The 20533-nt window shown below is 48.6% G+C and overlaps 1 protein-coding gene across 1 annotated transcript in view; it reads right to left on the bottom strand.

Moving 5' to 3' along the window:
* The window catches only part of LOC144162465 (uncharacterized), a 46091-nt gene extending 26724 nt beyond the window's left edge, over nt 1-19367 (bottom strand). Inside the window, exons 1-7 of the mRNA XM_077693004.1 lie at nt 19039-19367; nt 18446-18535; nt 15542-15864; nt 13718-13856; nt 4963-5124; nt 2354-2749; nt 1508-1585 (exon numbers count right to left, since the gene is read on the bottom strand). Coding sequence (XP_077549130.1) covers nt 1508-1585; nt 2354-2749; nt 4963-5124; nt 13718-13856; nt 15542-15864; nt 18446-18535; nt 19039-19066 — 1216 coding nt within the window. The 5' untranslated portion in view covers nt 19067-19367. The remainder of the gene's footprint in view (nt 1-1507; nt 1586-2353; nt 2750-4962; nt 5125-13717; nt 13857-15541; nt 15865-18445; nt 18536-19038) is intronic.
* Nucleotides 19368-20533: the final 1166 nt, after the last annotated feature.

The following is a 20533-nucleotide window of genomic DNA, read 5'->3' as shown; positions in this document are numbered from 1 at the left end:
GCGGATCTGGCAACAACGGACTTTTGGTTACAACAGACCATTTCTGTTGGTTTGTCCGGTCCCCATGCATTTTAAATGGAGTCCACTCTGCTCACAACGGACCCGGCTAGAGCAGTCTATCGGCTACAACAGACTTAATTTTAGGCGAAAATTGTTTCGACTGAACGTTTATAGCGGACTTCCGCGGGGCCGGCACCTGATGTGCTTTTTCTTTGTTTATTTTGGCAAGAAAACTATTATGTCTGGCAATGTTGCTGGCAGCCTGGTCGTTGGCGCAGCCAAGCCAAGCCAGTGCCAGTGGCTTTTTTTTTTTTGTGCGACCAGCGGCATGAGTGACAGGGTAGCTGATTTCACTGTCGGATAAATTAAGCGTAATTAACGGTGTTTAACATGGGGAAAAACAGGCTGACATCGCCAGAAGTACAGGCCTGTCTAAGCAGAGTGTCCGCTCTACCGTCAAGAACAAGGCCGCTGCCGATAAACGTGACTCCGGTGAGATTGAAAACAGGGCTATCGAATACTCGAAGTGGTGCACTCGGAGGCGCGTCTGCCCTCGTCAGTTTTTTTATGTAATAAAAAACTCGGGTCCAGTGAAGTTCGGCTTTTATTATTCCCACACATGCACCTTTCTTGTTCCGTTCGGTGAAAAAGGTAAGAAATGCCTCAAGTAGGGGTTGTTCCCCATCCATTGTGTGCAATCTGCCGGTAACCGTGCGCAGTCCAACTGGTCGATTTTACAGCCGTCATCCGTCATCAGATTATTTTATTACAGCTGTTTCAATGACCAGAATAAAATTGCCAAAAATGTGGGAGCTACATTGAGGGAACGTCAGGCAGCGATCTGATTTGTTTGACGAACGGTTTTGGGACAACCTGCCTCGTCATGAGGGGAATTAAAAGAGCCTAGCTAATGTTGATGGGCACGACTGATGTTTTATAGCTGGTTTATAATTGCGCCTAGTTATATTCTTGCTTTATTTGCTCAGCTTATCTTGCGGCTTTACGCGCTTGACCGCACGCGCTAGGCCTTTTCGAAGTGCCGGTGCTAAGCTTTGGAAACGGTGTTTACGCTATTCTTTGCACTCGCGCGAACACTGTGCAGAAGTGCTGCAGGCGTGTAGAAAGAACAAAGTGTATGTACTGTGCATGCAATATCGGTCAAAGTACCCACTGTAGAGCTCATACCCCCCCGCTGGATACTGCATACTTCGGCTATAGCGGACGTTTTTTTTCGGATTCAGAGGGTTCGTTGTAACGGGCGTAGACTGTAATCACTTTTCCCCACTGAAAATGACGTGAGTGACAAAATCTGTTTTCCAGACTGTTTTGGAGCAGCTTGGCGCAGGGAAACGGATTTGTATCAAAACTGTTCAACATCCCCCCCCCCCCCCCCTCCCAAAATCATTGTTGGCACCGCTTCAAGTTTTGTAAGCCACCTTATGCCCACCTGCCCACTCATCTATATTGTCGAAAGAAGCTAAAGTAGTGAGAAGGAAAATAGACGTACTCTCCACACTCCTGTTCTTGCGGTCATAGACGATCGGGGAGTGGCGCCTCTTGCGCGAGACGTGGTGCCTGGGTGAACCTGTGGAGTGAACACCACAAGTTAAGGTTAATTTAGACGCTCCAGACTCCATGACCAGACAATGAACAATGCACTGCTTTGCTCTAAATTATGCAAGGCGTTATGGTTATTTATTTTTTACGATATGTTGAGGATCTGTCTACCAACCAGCCCTGCTCTGCAGGCTGAGGCATTCTGTAATGAGTGCAAATAGTTGCAAGAAGAGCTGGATCGCAAGCCATACCATTAGGGAAATTTATGTTAAGAGATGTTTTCTAGTAAGTTTGGAAGAAGCGCCTTCACAACCTAGCACCTCCAGAAAGTGTCCCCTGGTCATGGGTGTTTCATGAACGCACTTGCTCAGTGTTGCCTGCAAAAGCAACGTAGGTGCATGGCAGACGCAGAGTAAACAAGTGCCATGACGAAGCTCTGAACGTAGGACAAAGATGCACACACAGGTATAGCAACTTCACTAGGTAGCCTAGCATTGCATTCAGCACCACTAGGCCTTTCCAATTCCTGCATGTATCAATTTCAAGGTTTACTGTTTTTGTCATTTGTTTCCTAACCTGTAACACTCGCTTCTTTTTTCCCTTTACCAAGTAGCTTCCTTGCCGTCATCGAATTCTGCATGCATTGTCCTTTCCTGCAAACAGGACTTGCTGGTCAGCTCTGCTTTGCTTTTGTCACCCCCGGGATCATTTACGAAAATCCACGGCTTGCCAGCCACTCCGTCGTTGACAAAGCACCGACTGCTTAGTTCATCCCCCACACACCAAAAAAGCTCACCTGGTTCAGACACCCCCGACGACGATCCCGTGTACGAAGGCGACCTTGAACGCGACCTTGACCGTGACCTGGAACTGCTGGAGTCGAAACTGCACGAGCAGCTCTCGTGACTCGAGGAAGACCCCTCGCTCCGGGAGTTGTACTCCGGCTTCCCCGTCCCGTTCCCGCCCGCGACACCACCGGCCACGTGACTTGGGCCACCCGCGACGAAGCCGGCGCCGCCTTGCACGGAGCGAAGAGAGGACGGCGCCGGAGGGACGATGGGCAGCTCCTCCGCGACCTGCAGCTCTTCCGCCGTGGGTGTCACGTGCAGTCTGTCGGGGTCGTCGTCTGGCAGTGGCTGCACCTTGTTCGGGGTCGCCGCGACGACAGGCAAGACTGGCACTGGCCTGGGGGCTGTCGGAAGGGGGCCAGGCAGGGTTTGTATCCGATACGTTCAAACTACTCGTTCTTCTGCAGCCAACAAGAGTCGTTACTAACAAAACAAGGAATGGAAATGATATTGTCACCCGCAGGACGACCTCCATCCGGTTCTTTTCCCATTTACCAAAAAAAGAAAGGTGTCCAGGTTTGTAGAGAACAAGTAGACGAATAAACAAGAAAATAATACTGTCATTATCAACAACACAGCAGTAACAACTGTACAATACAGTCAAACCTTGATGTAACAAAGTTGGAAATATTCACATTTTGCTTCCTTGCATTTTGCTACATTGAAATTCACGGTTATAATGAAGCAGTTCTGCAAACGAAAACACGGCGTGCATAGACAGCTGGCGCACTGTTTGTTCCTGTCGGGGCTTACTCATCCATGTGGGCATAAGTGTGAAAGTGCTTCTCCAAGCAAAAACGCGCCTCGCGAGCCCCAGGCACGCCGACGCAACCGCGGAGACCGCCCGCACAATGCGGGTAGCTCCAGTGACTGCTGAACTGCAACACGAGGGGCAAACGAAGTTGTTCATGTAGGAAAAAAGCTGATCATGTGGGCGATATTTTCGCTGTAACACATCAAACGTGCCACTTACGAAAGCACCCCTCAAATATCCTCTGCGGTGCTACGCCTAATAATCTCTGGTGGGGCCAGCCGGCATCTCCGAGCGCTTCGAATGATTGATTGATTGCGGGGTTTAACGCGCTGACGCAACGCAGGCGATGAGGCGGGCCGTAGTGGAGGGCTCCGGATTAATTTTGACCACCTGGGGATCTTTAACGTGCGCCGAAATCTCGTACACACGGGCGTTTTTGCTTTTCGCCTCCATCAGAAAAGCGGCCGCCGCGGCCGGGAATCGAACCCGCGACCTCCGAGCGCTTCGAAGCTCCCGCCATAGGGTGCGTGCCTCCTCAATGGTAAAAGTGTTCAGGCTCGTCCCGGTGCAGCGCGTGGCACGAGCCGCTTTCTGGCTGAGGCAGTAGACACTGGTGGCGCAAAATCGTGGACGCAGGTGTGAAAAAAACATGCACGCAAGGCTTATAAAGACCCACAAATGCTTTGCGACACACTTGCTGGAACGATGGAACCAGAAAAGCATGAGCGAACTCGAACGAAGGGCAAAGCGGCGGCAAGCGGCAGCGACGATGCCATACGCAGTTTGTAGGCAAGCAGCTTGTGAGCAAGGAGCTCGCTCACCGACTTCGTGGCTCGCTGCATCCGTGGCATTCGGCGGTTTGCGTCGCCATTCGCGTTTTATCGAGACCCCATTTTGGCGCTTGCGTCTCCCAAAATCTACTTCTACAACCAAAATTTAGTGCCTAGTTGTCCATTAAACTTCTTTACACACAGGGTGAAAATACGTGGTGTGCGTACACTTGAAGTTCGTTACATCGAGGTTTGACAGTATTATCGTTATAACAACTTATAGCAGGGGACAGAACATAATGGAGTTCTTAATGATTACCGTTTCAGCCCTAATAGAAAACAATCTACAAGACATCCAAATAGAATTAGTCGCAGCCCAAAGCACAAAACCGGTTAGTAAAGCGTGGTTTCCTGCGCGATCTCCTGGCATGCCATTTCAGGGCGGAGGGAGTGGGGAATTGAAGGACCAGCACTTCCGTCTCCCTACTCCGTTTCATACAGTGTGCAATGCTGCCAAGGCTGGAGCGCGTAACTAGGCGCTTCCTGCAAAGCAATCAACTTGCAAGTACTCTGCACCGAATTATTATAACAATTTAGGCTAGCGTTATATGAACAGACAAGGTTTGTGTACGTTTACTGCCGCAACATGTGATGGTATTTCGCTTTCAGTATTGAGATGGTCACACGTGTCAAAGCAAAACGCTGCGAGACGGGTGTGTCTGAACTTCCAGCAGACGACGTGAACTATTTCGCCACCCCTGCTTCTACTTGCAGGCATGAAGAAAGCAAAATTTGTCTGTGCTTATTTTGTTTCCTTATATTTAACATTGCTTTTATAAAAAAAATCCACCCAAAAAATGATCTCGGGCTGCATTTCGGGCTCAGATGCGTGCAATTCCCTGGCGCACGCAACTGAGCCACAATGTGAGGTGAAGTGATATCCTTTTTTATTTTTCGCTGCAGACCACTAGTGCAGCTTCCACTGGGTTGCACGCCATGCAAGAAACTTGCATTTCTAACAGTTGCCACTCACCTGTCGTGGCCGCCTTCTCCGTCTTGACCTTGACCCCAACGGAAACCTCCGGAACTCTTTGAGCCGTGGCCTTGGGAGCTGCCACTTGTACTTTCACAGTCTTGTTCGGGGACTGCGATGTTGTCGGTATCTTTCTGGCCACCGTCTTCTTGATCACCACCCCTGTCCATAGATCAGCACTGCCTTGTCAGTATTCATAAAAAGTGCAGTAAGGAAGGCAGTCTTTCATGCAAAAATGCAAAAGAGACAAAAAATAGTGTACGTGTTGTGTGTGTGTGTGTGGAAGGGGGGCACGTCTTCATCGCAAACATTGTCCGCGCTTCCTATGTCACAATGCTTTCGTTTCTCACAGCTGAATCCCAGTGTGAAAAAATGCGAATTTCGCAATTTTCTGAGCTTTACCACCAGTAATCCACTCCCTAACATCTGTTACCAATCTTAATGCATTTTTTTTAATCCCTAAAGGTGTTGTGCCACCAAATTTGTTGCTTGTGCATTCTTTGTTACAAACGTTTTATAATTCGTTAGAAAGCATGATACATGCTCTCACATGCACATATTCTGAGTAAAAAATTTATTATCGCACGATTCATGTGAACAGGATTCGGTTTCGGTTTCTGGGCGCCGATTCAAGCAGTGACGTCACAGTGTTGCGAGGAGGCTCTGCCACGTGTGTCTACCATGCGGCGCTGCGGTACATTGCGACTTTACTACGGCGTCCGCTCCCCCACATATACGTGCTTCACCACGGAAGTAAACACGCCAACTCGTCACGTCAAGCCGCGACAGCTCCGACGTGGATTCTTTGTCTGCATCCTCGGATGCAGACAAATGAAAACCATGGATATGCAAACCATAAAAATGAAAAAAGCCCCTGCCGCGAATCGAACCCGCATTGTTGAGCGGGCGGGTGGAACGCGCGAGACCACTTAGCCAGCGAACAAACGGTTTCACACCGCGATATGCCGGTGTGCTAGATGGAGGCCCATCCTTGGAGTCGTACGTCGGTGTTTACTAGCTAGTTTACAGAATTCCTGGCTTTTAAACTCAAATTTCTTAAATAGCGCTTACGCAGCAAGGTTCCGCGAAGCCCCCGCGACAGCTTGTCGCCATCAACTCTGCTCTTCTGCGAAAGCGTTCGCAAAAATAAGTGTGCCCGGCTGCGACTGCGATTTTGCACGGAAGGGATATAGTGCTTGCCGTACTTTGGTTTTACGTTTTACGTTAAAAACCTTTGCCGATACTGATCTCTTATTACCCAAATTACCCTACGTAACTGTTCTGCACGAAACTGACCTTATATTTTCTACAGGTGAGCCGATCGCACACGCATTCCGGGGTAGCGGCGTCGCCAAAGAGCATAGCCGAAGCGTCAAACGCCAAAATACGGATCGTATTAGCGCTAGTGTTGAGTTGTATGAGCTTCATGGAACTTACTGAGTTTATTACCCTCCAGAAACTAACAAAATACAGCCGCGTTCATTGCGGCACGAATGTTGTCGGGGCGCAGTTTTCGCTTCTCGGTCAATTGACGATGCGTCGTGCGACCAGTGAGGCGACCGGTTTTGTTGGCGTCTTCGGTCGGCGAGTCAGTCACACTACGGCGACTTTCCATCGGCCGACGTGTTAGTGTCGCCGTCGGCGTAGTGTGACAACGCGGTCTGGCAATTCGGCAGTTGGCCGATGTTTTGGCGACTCGACGGCGTCGCGTCGTCGTCGCCGTCGTATCGGCATAGTGTATCGATACGACCAAGCGACCAAACAAACTGTGGTAACTGGAGCTCACGTTGACGTCGCTCGAGTCGCTAACGTTGTATTACGTCACAAACTTTGCTATGCTGGCAATTCACTGACGTCATGGTTAGTGGCGCTAGCGATGGGTCCCGATTTCCAGAAGAGCATCTAGGTAATTTTTAGAAGCGAATTAAAATATATATTAAGTGCTTGCTGTACCCAGTACTTCGTGTTGAGGGTCGTTGCATGCAGAGGAAGCCTACAGCAGGCTTTTTACAGAGTTAAAATTTGGTGGCACAACACCTTTAAAGGAGCCATGAAGACAAAACACATGTTTGGTTCATTCGAAAGATTGCCTCGTTACAATCATACTGACACCACTTTTAACACACACTCCGCTCAAATAAGCAATACAATTAGGAAAAAAAGAAATGGCCATGCGACCCACTAGCTCATTTCCTGCAACAGAACCAATGACGGCTTACCAGCCAGCTCTGCAATTGGCGGATGCCGGCGAAAGCAAACGCAAATTAGGCAGAGCTTAGAAGTTTGCCAAACGAGCTATTTGCGCTTAAATTTAGGGCACATTCTTTTAATAGCAGTAAATATTGGGGGATAAACAGTGGTAGTTACGAAAGCACACCTAAACATAGAAGTGCCGATGCGTACTGTTGTTGGTACTGCGCACACCATGCTTGTTTTAGCCGCACAGCAGTCCGCCACTTTCAAGTTGTCTTACACGCACTTGCCGACTGGTGTAAGCGACGTCTTACATGACCCTGTTTATCAAGGATATTCCGTATTTCACGAAATGATTATTTTCTACAGTAGCAAAAACAAGCCCGGTGCAAATATGGTCAAAAAAAACAATGGCAGACAACGGTCCGTGCACGAGTACGGTAGCGCCATCTGGGAAGAATGACGGCAAGCAGCGCTGCAGCCGAATTACGCAGTGCAAGTTCGTTTGTATACATGCGCTTATAACTTCATTGCTGACGTCCCGAAAACGCTTGATTTAGAGGGAGAATCAAAATTTTTACCTAAATTGATTAATTTCTCAGTGAATATGGCATCATTTGCTGCCGGACAAGCGCTGGGGGCACTATAAAACACGCAATCTTTCGAATAAAACAAACTCGTATTTTGTCCTCAGGGTTCCTTTAAAGGGGTCCTGAAATGCCTTCCGCCGATGCATGGATGTACATGTAACCAAATAAAGCAATGTATTAGCAATCTCCTCCTGCAAGAATTTTGTTAAAGCGATGAGTATTAGCTGAGAAACCGTAAATCGAAAACCGCGCATTATCGCCACGCCGTATTTCCTCCTCCTTTCAACTGTTTCTTCTCTGTTGGCCTCCCCTCCCATGATGCTTCGCTGCTCAGCGGTGACGTACTTCCGCTATTGCGCTCCCACAGGCTGCCGTCTGCTACGGGCCAGCTCTTTCGGCTTTTTCGTCTTTGTTGACACCATGGACACTCCTCTAAAGGCTGGAAAAGCAAACGAAAGACCTGGCCGCATGTGTGCGGCCTGGCCTTGCCCTTTCGCGGTGTACGTAGCTGCAGTTGGTATCGGCGGCGAACTCGCAGCCGCGCAGGGAGAATCGTGCGCTCGTTCCCTTTGGTGCACCGCGCACTGTTTATCCAAAAAGCGCGGTCTCAGATGTGGGCCCGCTGGTGCCGGGTCTTATTTTGCGGCGGTTATAATTCCTACTACCGGCGGCATGTGAAAAAAAGACATTTTAAACCGACACAGAACCCGTGCACAAAACGCGCCGGATCGGATTGCTTTATCAGTGGCGATGAATGGGAAGGCGCAGAGCAAACCAACGCCGCACTCGAGCAGCGAGCATCCGTGTTCTGCCAAGCTGCACCCGTGTGTTGCATTCAATACTGATGGGAAAGCGTTGTTTGAACTTGTTTTGATAGTCGTAAAATGTTCAGGCACTCCGGCACTCCGCTAGCAGATCAGCCGCCGAGTCATTTCGGAAAACATTTAACAGATGGCGCCATATGCATTAGCATGTCGCAACGCAAAACTGATGAGACGTTCTACCGGTTCTACTAAAACTCCCCTCGCGATGTTTACGTAGCGGGACGCAAAAATTTAGCGTTTAGCGTATGCAAAGGCACAAACGCTGTACTAAAACTCTCTATTAGCAGCAAAATAGCGTGCGTACGTGAGGCTGCTTGCGTTTACAAAGCTGCACGCCGAGCGCTTACGTTTCAAACCTAGTGACATCGTTTAAATACACTCGCAAGCACAGTGTAACGTAGTCACATATCAACCGTATGCTCAGGCGACAAGCAAGAGCTTATTTTATGTGGGACGGAGATTGCGCATAAAGGCCCGTTCGCACTTGCGACGAAAGCGAGCGAAAGCGATGGGAATTTCGTCGCTTTGTCGCGCGACGATCGTGTTTGTCGAATTGTCGGGAGAAATTTTCGTCGCGCGACAGAATTCCCGTCGCTTTCGCTCGCTTTCGTCGCAAGCGGGATTGGAAAGTTATGCCCCTGCCGTCTGCTACGCAGCGCGGAGGCAACCGCGCGATCTGCTCGGGCCGGACGAACGCGCACACTCCTGCATGGCAGTGTCCCAAGCGGCAGCCGGCCGCGTACATCGCTCCCGGCGCCCGCCTGGGGCCCGCCCTCGGCACACTAGCAACACTAGCCAGTATATTTCAGGCACAATAACGGAGGAAAGATCTTTTGCTTCCGATGAACCAAGTTCTTTGCCCCTGTGTTTTTAAATACGTGAAGTGGTTAGCACGTCGCCCTCACGCAGCTCTGTATCGTCGTAGCATTGCTGACTGTCCGAACGAAGCTTGCAGCTAAGACAATGCAGCGACCGAAGCTGTGTGTATGCGTGCATCGCCTCCTGTGTGTAGCGTTCGTTTCACGATGAAATGCGATGTTGTACTTCTGCGGGTGGATAGTGCTTCCCATGGTCTGGATTATCTTTCTCGAACGACGAACGACTCAACCTCGCATGGGGTATGTGTAGTGTGCCTGGCTAAAAGCCTTCTCGCTTGCATGCCAGAGTTCAGTGACTTGCTGTTCGTCTCCGCAAACAAGGCGCGAGGTGAGTGCCGAATTTACGACGGGCAGGAGGAAGCAACCGATCGTCTGTCAATCGCGGTTCAGACTTGCAGCACGTTGTGTTCGTTTGAAACGCATCTCTGGTTTGTTTTGAAGTTGAATAAAATGTATCCGTCAAACCCGGGCATTCGGCTCAGGGCGTTATCTGCAATTGCACGAAAGAAGTGCCACGGGGCTTCAACGCTTTCTTTAGGGAACGTACTCTGGTAAGAGAATATCCATGTCGTGTTATGGCCGTGTTGCATTCAATACGAACGGTTAAGCGTTTGTTTACACTTGTTTCGTTTGTCGTAAAATGTCAAAGCACTCCACTCCGCTGGCAGATCAGCCGGCGAGCTGACGCTGAGCAGACGACTCATCTCTTTGCCGGAAGTGCGTGAAAAAGCCGCCCAATAGCAGGATGTCTAGCTCATGACGAACATATGGGAATCGATGATGTAGACATGTGAAGATGGCGGCGTCCAAAAACACGAAGGGAAGGGTGAGAAAAAAGCGACAAACTTTGCAACAAAAGTGTGAGCTTTCCGTTGCGCGTAAAAGGGTAATACTTGGCACAGCTGACGTTGACGACCCAATCTAACGATTGCGCTAGTTCATTTAGTGTGCTCAAAATGCCTTTCAGGGCCCCTTTAAGAAACATTTTGCAATTGCTGTGAACATTGTAACAGTTCCCACCACATCAGAAATCTTGTTTCGACCTGCATTCCCACGCTGCTCAGCACTGCTAACCCGAGTAGAAATTAGAAGCTTGACAAACAAAAATACGCACGGCTACGTGCCTCCAACCATGCCACCACACAACCATGCCACCACTATGGTTGACTATAACAAGTTTTCTTTCTCTCTGGAAGGAGCTGACTGCTGTTCTGTCCCTGGAGGCAGAAGGGTTTTTTCTTTGTATTGCCTTTACTGCACGCCCCTGATATTCCTCAAAGCCACTGTGCTTCAGTGGTCCTAGATGAACATGGGTAGGATGCCACATTACTCTCGGCAATAATGAAGAAACTGGCCTGCATTTCTGGAAGTTCTAGTTGAGAGGGCAGTGCAGGGCCCTACACAGCATTAAAGGGAAGCTGAAGCGCTTTCCAAAAAAATTGAGTTACAGGCACGTTTATATAGTTTCTTGCGCGCTGAATCCGAATATCACATTGAATTTTATCGCACGAGTCGAACCAGCATTTATTTTTCAAAACGCGCGGTCCCGTTTGAAAGACGCGCGCTTTTCGTCTTCTGACGCCCCTGATTGGTTGCGCCCGTCATGACGTCAAAGGAAAACACCCTTCGGCCGCGCGGGTTGTCGGAAGCATTGGGAACGATCGCACGGCAGCGGTGCTTGCCTTTTCGGCAATTTAGCTCGCATTTTATTGTTCGCCCATGACTGCAAGTTTATTTTATAACTTCCCGTGCTGTTGGTCAAATTATCTTGGAGCTTAAATTTGCTTTACACGACCGAGAACCCCGAAGCAGTGACTGTGGCGTCGGCGTCGGCTAGAGGGTTCTGTAAAAATACTTAATTAGGCAACCAGCATAGGGGGTTTCTATTCCTTATGTTAATATTAGGTACTGCCTGAACTGTTTGTTACTATATACGAAACCATTTATGCCGAAGAATAAGCGGCGTTTTATAAACAATCTACCAGCAAAAAGCACGTACGTGCACTGCGCGAAAAAATAGCGTTCATGCGCTGTAAACTCATATGCGAGACATATGTCGCCGGTGAACGCATAAACCAACAAGCGGACTCTGCTTCCGAATTTCTTTTGTTCGTTGTTGCCCACCCCAGCCCCGTTACTTATACCCATACACAGACCCACATGCGCGCCCGCGCGTGCGCGCGCCATTTGGGCAGCAGCGCTAAGGCGCCTCCACGATCGCTAGCTGCACTTCGATGAGTGGCGTCTTACTGCTTGAGTTGCACTTATTCTGAAAACATTGTAGCATACTGGTGCCTCCGCAGCATTATCGGCTTGGGGTTTTGAACACTGTTCTAAGCCCATAAGGAAAGAAAACCAACGCGTTTGACGAAACAGGTAGTTCCTGAACAAATGTGACTTTGGTTCTGGAATTGAATGAAACAGAAACATCCCAGGCCAAAGTACAGGACTATTCACCATCCTTCCTAAACCTAGCATCTAATTTGAACATTCACGTCCATCGCATAAAAAAAGAGAAGAAAAGATAAGAAAAATGCACTGGAGCGTTTTACAAAGTATCTAACGTAGTGTACAGTCGAACACGGATATATCGAACTCCAAGGGGATCGCGAAATAGTTCGATATATGAAAAATTCGATATAAAAAATATGGGCTCTGAGACCTCACCTATGGCGGGCGATCACTTACCGATCGGCGCATTCATAAATGACAACTATTTCCGCACTCACGACGCAACCGGACGCTTTATTTCCGTGAAAAAAAATCGCTGATCTTGGCCTGCTTCTTCGTCCTCGAAATGAAATTAAAGACGCTGGTCTCGATCTTCTCGAGCCTGTCCAGGTGCGACAGCCCAGGTCCTTCCATGTCATCGCAACAACGGCGAATGAAGCTGAACGCAGTGGCCACTTCACCCGCTGAGTACGATCGTGTAGCCGCCTCCTCGTCCGGACGATCTTCGCCCCTCGAGCTATCGGCCTGGGCTCATGCGACCGCAGCTACGATATCCTCGTCACCGAGGCTCGCAACAGCCTGAACATTGGTGTCAGCGTTCACGAAGTTGTCGGCAGACACTCCGGCTGGAACAGCAGCCGGGAAAAGGGATGACAACTCACGAAACGTGTCGCCCATGCATCCGTCGTCGTCGTCGCCGTCTTCGCAAGCTTCGGAAAGTTGGGCCATCATAAAGCCTGCATTCCGGAAGCAGTTAGCCCCGGTCTCCTTCTTCATGCGCTCCAAGCGCCTCTCATCATATGTATGGCCCCAATCGGGGCATCCCTAACTCGCACTGCCACATTTTCCCAGCGTTCGGGCTTCTGGGCCTAGAGAGATTCAGCATACCAGGCTCCGTCCGCTAACGCTACGGCGGCCGGTAAGCGCAAGCGCAAATTCAATCCGGGCAAGCGCAAATTCGTTCCGGTAGGGGGGTTTAGTTCCGCGAGCCAGTCTTCGCCATACCCGCGCATGCCCGCGCATGCTCCACATCCTCCTCAACCTTAATCGGGGGTGCAGCGACCGCCGAAGCGCACCTTCCAGCTCCCGCGGCGTTCGATATACCCAATGTAGGGAAAAATACGGTTCGATATAAACGTACGAATTCCTATACTTTTACACAGAATTTTCAAGGGGATAATTCATGAGTTCGATATAGACGAGAATTCGATATACCTGTGTTCGATATATCCGTGTTCGACTGTAGTATATTCTCTGTCATCAAGCACAGCCATCTCGGTTGTCGCTTCCGTATGTTATCTAACATCCGGCGTGGCATTATCCTGCTTAGGAATACGGCATAATAACGTATGCCTCGTTTGGTGTTCATGCATACTTTTTGAACACGAAAATTCTACAAATAAGTGCTATCAACCACAACAACAAGTATCATTCACAAGGAAACATGGCGAAAAGAGCATGGCAGAGGCGGCCGATCCGGCCGGAAGTCCAGGTATGACGTTTTTCAGCCGGTTTTCGCCCGCGCTTCTCGGTCTTCTGGCATCGTCCGGCGAGATGGGGGCGGGGCATCGGGCCACTTTTGTTTGCGCATTGCGCCGCTTCTATCGCATGTATTGCGAAAATATTTCGTACGCGGGAACTATTCAATGTGTACTTGCTGCTAGTCAACTTTTCTTTTAATTCTAAAACTGCTTCACCTTCCCTTTAAGGCAGAGAAGAGATTACATAGAGAGCAAAAGGTACAAAATACTTAACAGCTGGTTTCTGCCAACCGGGAATCAATTACAGCCTTCAGTGGTTGATGAATAACTGCCAGTACCTTTCTGCGTGGTTTGCTCGGCCGCCAGCAAGTCCTCGTTGGACCCCCTGGGCTCCCCCGTTGCCGACACCACCGGCTTGGCCTTCATCACGGTGACTCGCTCGGCAGCCGTGGGAGCGGCCTTGGCAGCTACCTTGGCCTGGGTTGGAAGGCAAACGCACGCAGACATCAACACCTCTTTCCCTTCAACGTGGTGGGGCGACCAAGGGGCATTAATTTCGTCCAGAATGCCACACTCCCTTTGGTTTCACCAGAACAAGAATTATGAAACAGGCACAAAGGTGCAGTTGACCAGTCTGCACATCAATTTGGGCTTCATGACAGAATACGAAATGAGGCAGGTCATAAATAAACACGTGACTTATCATAAAAAAAAAAAACAAAAAAAAAAAACAGCCTCTCTCTTTTAGAGAATTAAGGGGGGGGGGGGGGAATGCGGATTGTGAAGTGCTCTGGAGCTGGGAGTGTTACTACCGCACCTGAACGAATGAGAAGTATTTGTAGTAGGACGGCTCCTGGGCCTAACAGGGGAAAAGTGGTTCAGGAGGGAAAGGGGTACCCGTTGAAGAGTTTTAGGCGTGTGGCCACTACATGGACTGACTCTCAAAAAAGAACACTGCTACCCGAGTTCTCGTTAACACAAGAAATGGCATGACTCACCAATCTTTCAAGGAGGCGAGATCATGATTGCTTTCGGGCACAAAGAATGCCTGCCCGAGCAGCTGGGAACCATGCATGCATCACATTCTGTTGCAAAATATCCTCGCTACTCGAATAACCGAAAGAAGACTTTTGCATGCATTCAACCGCCCCCACCACGAGTACATTATGCTTGGAAAACAAAGTGCCTGCGTGCGTCAAAACTCGTCCAAAGGCCACGACTGTTCAACAAGCACGTCTTCTTGTGCTTGCTGAACAGTCAAAACCTCGTTACAAGAGACACTCAAGGGATCCAGGAAACGTCTCTTGTTAACCAAGGTTCCTTGTATGCAATGTTGCTAACATGGTGAACATGGGAAAAATAACCAGTCTCCATTCAAATGTCTCTTATAACCAAGTGTCCCGTGTAGCAAGGTTTTACTGTACCAATGACACATGCACTGATGGCATATCGTAAAAGGGCGCACTGGCTGTTTTGTCAAGAATAAGTGGCATTTACCAGAGATGTATACCAGCTGCTAAAGACAAGGTGCAAAGTGAACGACCCATTCATCACAGTTGACAGGAGTTCCATACAATGAATCAGTGTTTGGAAATAACCCTACACATAGCAAATTCATCGCTGGAAATTTGTTACATGAGGGTTCAACTACATTACATGATTTGCAGTGCCGCCAGCAGTTGGTTACAAGGACATCTGGCTGCAAGACTACAGTATGCCAAGGCCACACAAGTACAAAGTGCATTTGGTGCATATGCACTCTCCCTAACCAAACGAACAGAAAGCAATAGTCTAGAAACCCGGAAAGTAACACAAGCCATTAAGGTTATAGTAGAAACTAAAACGAAGGAACAAAGAACTGCCAAGCGCCAGTTTCAAACCAACCCCCTTCATGTCACTGCGCTAGGACGGAACCTCTATGCCACTAGGGACGTCGCTGTGGACTACCTTGACCCAGCCTTAAAAATTCAAATGCCATCGGACAGCACTTCAGCCATGCCTTTCGCACCGAGCTAAAGCGTCGCTGCGAGCCACTCTAGACACTGCCAAACGAAAGAGCAGAAAAGGCAGTGCCTGACTATTCTGCCCTCTACCTGCCTGTTTGTTGCACTGTTTTGTCCCCACCAGGGATTTGCTAGCTCAGCCCTTGGGGGTTCACTTACAGGTATCTTTTTGACCAGCTTTGGCTGCGTGCCTGCCTTGGCTTGAACTGCTGTGGCGCTTGTAGCCGAGCCAGTCAATGTTGTCGCCGGGGCCTGGACGGGAGCGGACGCTACGACAGCCGTGCTGGAAGCTGGCTTCTTCTTGGGAGCTGCCGGAGGCTTGGCCACCGAGGCCTTTGCAGCGACTGGCACGGGCTTCTTCTGCACCCCGTCCGTTCCAGCCGGCTTCTTCGCAGGCTTGGCAGCCGGCTTTTTCTTGGCCGCCTGAGCAGCAGCCGTCTTGGCAGACGGTGGAGTGCTTGGGGTGGGAGGCACCTTCTTCCCTGCAAGTGGAAACAAGGCCGCCCAGACAAAGCTCGTCAAGATTACTGTTTTGTCTGGCATTCAAGATCTTGAACTACGAGGGGGCCACAATGAACACATGCTGCTTTGCTTGCTCCCAACAGTCGGAACAGGAAATGAAAATGCTAGGCCGAGTTGTTTTCAATTACATGAGTGAACTTCAAACCTCCAGTAACCCGACTTCTGGGGCCAAAAGTGGGACGTGGGTTACGGCGACTCTCAAGACGAAAGGCATAGCCCCACAGGAATAGGAAGTGGGGCTCATAGTGACTCCATAAAAGCTAGTAAGGCCCTTCCCTTACGCAGCAACACACCCAAAAGTTTCTTTCTTCCACAAGTCAACGCAGCAGCCTTAACGCAGGAGATCACGGGCTAAAATTTGACAACCCAGACTCACTTCATTGGCCAATACTTCAGCCAGCATGGTCAGCCACAGCCTAATGGTAAATAGGCTCCAGGCAATGAGTGAAATTTCCTAGCGACCGCAGTGAAACTATCCTTCGAGAGGTGGCATTCACCCTCCAGGCGCACTGCAAATGCTCATTGGTTTAATGTTAATTTTACAGCGAAGCTGTATATGGCCACGGTACGGTGGGATTTTCATGTCCATGTGCAAAAACTTCCCGCGGTATATTTGTAGCAGCAGGACAATGTCCTTGATTGCATATCATTTATTATGAGGTTCCAACAGCTCGCAGCGTCCAGGGCACAACAGGATGGTGGATGGGCATGGTACGCTGCTTTAAGAGATACTCATGTTGTGTCTCTCGGAAACGCCGACAAACGCACTGTTTCAAGTCGGTAGTTACACTGGGAACATGCGACAAGTGTGCGGACTTCCAAGTGGGTGGTGTTGCGGTATATATAAAGGTAAGAATGCCTGTACGTTCTAGACTTGCATGAGGACGAATACCTTGACTGCAGTCTCGATGTCTGTAGCATCCAGACCAATGATGGAATCGCGATATCAATGATAAAGCTACACTCAAAATTTCCACCAGAATAAGTTCATTTTGAAAGTCTACAATCCTTTCTAGCTTTGGATTGCTTTCATTGGTGCAGGATAATTCCCCAGCTAACGCACCGTGATATCACAAGGGATAGTAGCAGGCAAGTTGCCACAAAATGGCCTCTTTTTTTTTTTTTAATTCTCTAGCAGCACGCAAGCCTCAGAAAATGCAAAAGTATCGAAACTGTAAATCGTGCGACAAACAAAAAAGAGTGGATCAGAAAACCAATGTCTTCTGCGATGCGTGTGCGGCCAACCTATGCTTCGAGGAACTGTTTTGCCCAAGGGCACAAAGCACACCAGTGCTAACACTTTTCCGTAAGTCAAGAAAGTTTACAGCTAGGCATTTGATAATAGCAGAAAGTTTGCACTAACAGCATATGTACAAAATGTATGTCATAAAGTTCGTGTATTGTTTCTGTGGAGCAACACTGATGTTTTTTGCTCCTTTCTTTTGTGTTCACCCCACTTTTTCAAATAAAAATTCCTTTTCAAAACAATTACCAGCGCAAAAGAAATTTACTCTTCCACAATTCGATACCATACACTTATACTTTGCATATTTTTTTAGAAAGGGAAAATATTGTTCGCTTGACAACCCAAAATCACTGCTTTTCCTGTGGGCAGAAAAGTAAAAAAAAAAAAAGGCAAATGTCGCGAGATGCTGAGTAAGTGATCAAAAATCATCACTGCACACTCTTGCTGGCTGACACCTGTGCGCACACGCATATGCAAGTGAAAGTGCACCCACACATTTCGACATATTACATTGGAACCCTCAGTACCCGTAAAGGCATTGTTCGCTGCTAGTGTTGTTTTCAACATGGGCTGTAGTTGTTTTCAACGGAAACTTGCGTCTCTGTCCTGCCATTCAGTAATGTTGAGCACAGGGCATGGAAACAAACAAAAATGACAAAAACCCTGCCACAGCCAAACAAGGTAGCAAGACAGCATTCTTAAAACCAGCTGATTTTGCTTTCTTTACAAATCCCCCCCTGAGCTACCTACAAGGTGGTTATGTAAACAATGATCTCTTTCTTGCACACGACAACAAATAGTGGAGAATAGTTTCTGGGAAAATGTAAATTACCTCTCCAAAAGCTTGCTCTAGACTTTTATTTTGCCTCCATTAAAACGAGCACGCTTCCACAAGGCTTCTGTAATGCGCGCTCGCGTTCCAGCTCAAGTAGAGACGAATGGTCAGTAATAAGGTTGGGCTGTGATGTAAACCGTGAATTAAAATAGGCGCCTCAAACGACAGTGCATGCCCAACGCCGTCACCCTTACAAACTCCATTGAAGGCTTTGAGATGTGGCCGTGATGGCCGAGAATTTTCAGGTCTGTGTAATGAACGATGCACCGGAACTGATCAGTAGCTCAGAATGGGTTCATCGTCCTCGTCGTGAAGGTAAATAATGCCTCGCTTGTATGTAAACAGAAATGTTAAATTTTTTAAACTGACACGCGATTAGGCACGTGAAAAATAAAAATAAAAAATAACGACTACCGGTGGTTGTTTGCAAGGCCAGATCAGCGAAAAAAGCGGTACCCACCAACTTTCTTCTCTTCATTGTTTAACTCCGCCGCCAAATCGTCGTCGTCGGCGTTCTCGAGAAGTTCGTCCAAGACGTTGACTTCCAAGTCTTCGAGGCGTTCGAAAGCATGAAACAGTAGCAGGACGCAATATATGATACACAATGCAGCACCACAACTGATCGTTTGGGGGGCAGCACTGGCACTTTTAGAAAAAAATTCCCCCGGAATTCCAACGCCACGGTGTTAATTTTTCAAGTAGATTTAGGCAAGCATCGAACACAGCGGCGCACGCCAAACAGCACTGCTTCGGTGGGCAAGGAGCAAAGATGGTCAACGACTGCAACACAAAGCGCTGCCGAAAACCCCTCCCGGCCGAAGCGCGCCTGGGGTTCGTTTTCGGGCCCTGAGGGATAGTTAATTAAAGCCCAGGTAGTCGAGACACAGCTCAATGTATAATTGCATAGATGAACTAACAACAAAAGTGTCCAGGCGATGATAGGTCGTTCGATGCACAGACGCGCGGCAACACCACTGCGCAGACTAGCGATGTGCGAGAGACTAAACCTAAAAGTCAGTGTCACGACTTGATTACAAGTTCACATCGGCTTACCTTTGCTTTCGGCGTCTTCGGAAGTCATTGTCCTCCCTATCTTCCTCTAAATACTCGCAAATACCCTAGTTAGCGCAGCATAAATTACCGCGCGCAACTATACGCGAACAATTGCAAACTGCTGACTGACGAGTGTGCGGAGAAAGGAGTCTAGGAAGAATGGAGATCCAGCCGTTCTATTATCGTGTGCCAAAGCTATGGCCAAAGCAACTGAGCAACTCACGGAGCAGTCGCACAAACGCACCAAGCGCACGCGATTCACGTCTTCACGTCGATCTCGCAATCTCGAGCAGTCTCGAGTTCGACCATTGCCTCTATTACCTTGATGACTGCCTTTTTTTGGTTATTTTGTTGCGTCGGTCCGCCACTATCGCTTGATGGCGCCACATTCTAGTCCTCAATTTGTTGCTAGCGCCAATGGGCGGTACGAGTGAAAACGACACAACATGCACTAAATTAAAACCATTACGAGGAACTGCTCATTCTGGCAAAAACATGGACAAAAAGATAGCTGCTCCGAGGCGGGATGTCCATTTCGTGTTCGTTTCTAGCAAGTCCTGATTGGCTCAAAGCATACGCCCAGGCCCGATTTGACGTAGTTCATCCAACGTTGGCTCATCCTACACGCATTACTTTATGGACAGGCAACAACGGAATAATTATATCCTGGTTTATACCTTTCTGGAACTCATCTGACAAGTTCCCAATTTTTCTGCATTTATTTCCTAAATGAGTGCTTACAGCACTTACGAGTCTGAAATGCTTTAAAAGCTGATTGATTGTAGGGTTTAACGCGCCGACGCAACGCAGGCGATGAGGCGCGCCGTAGTGGAGGGCTCCGGATTAATTTTGACCACCTGGGGATCTTTAACGTGCGCCGAAATCTCGCACACACGGGCGTTTTTGCTTTTCGCCTCCATCAGAAAAGCGGCCGCCGCTGCCGGGAATCGAACCCGCGACCTCGTGCTCAGCAGCGCAACGCCTTAGCCACTGAGCCACCGCGCCGGGTAATGCTTTAAAAGCGCTGAGCGTTTGCTAGACGTATGATTGTATGCAAACAAACAACGAAAGTGAAAAAAAGCTCTCACCCAAAATTTAACCTTACACTGCACGGCAGATTTTTTTTTGTCACATCAGCGTTTGTGCAGCATTGACAATGTTCATACAATGCATGCTGACAAGTTACAGCGAGTGTAAAATTAAATATAATGTCAGGAGTAAACAAAACAGTATTGCCTGCTGATCCCATAAAAGCTAAAAAAGCTGTAAGTTCTCGCAGTCTCCTACGACACTAAACAACTCAACTGTCACCTACTAGGATGGAACATACTGGCAATGCAAAACTGTATTGCCGACAACGACGCTAAGGCCAGCCAACTTCTTTTTTGCCAAGTGTTTGTAGTTGTAGATCTCCAAACAACTTGCACACTGCAATCTTGTCATTCAAACATTCTTCTCACCCCACCGGCCCCCCGCACACAGCAGAATATATGAG

Source organism: Haemaphysalis longicornis, unplaced genomic scaffold (assembly GCF_048455015.1).
Source record: "Haemaphysalis longicornis isolate Haplotype H1 unplaced genomic scaffold, Haemaphysalis longicornis Haplotype H1 scaffold_12, whole genome shotgun sequence".
In the NCBI taxonomy this organism is placed as follows: domain Eukaryota; kingdom Metazoa; phylum Arthropoda; class Arachnida; order Ixodida; family Ixodidae; genus Haemaphysalis; species Haemaphysalis longicornis.
The sequence above is the reverse complement of the archived record's forward strand: the minus strand, read 5'-3'. Positions and strand labels throughout refer to the sequence as shown.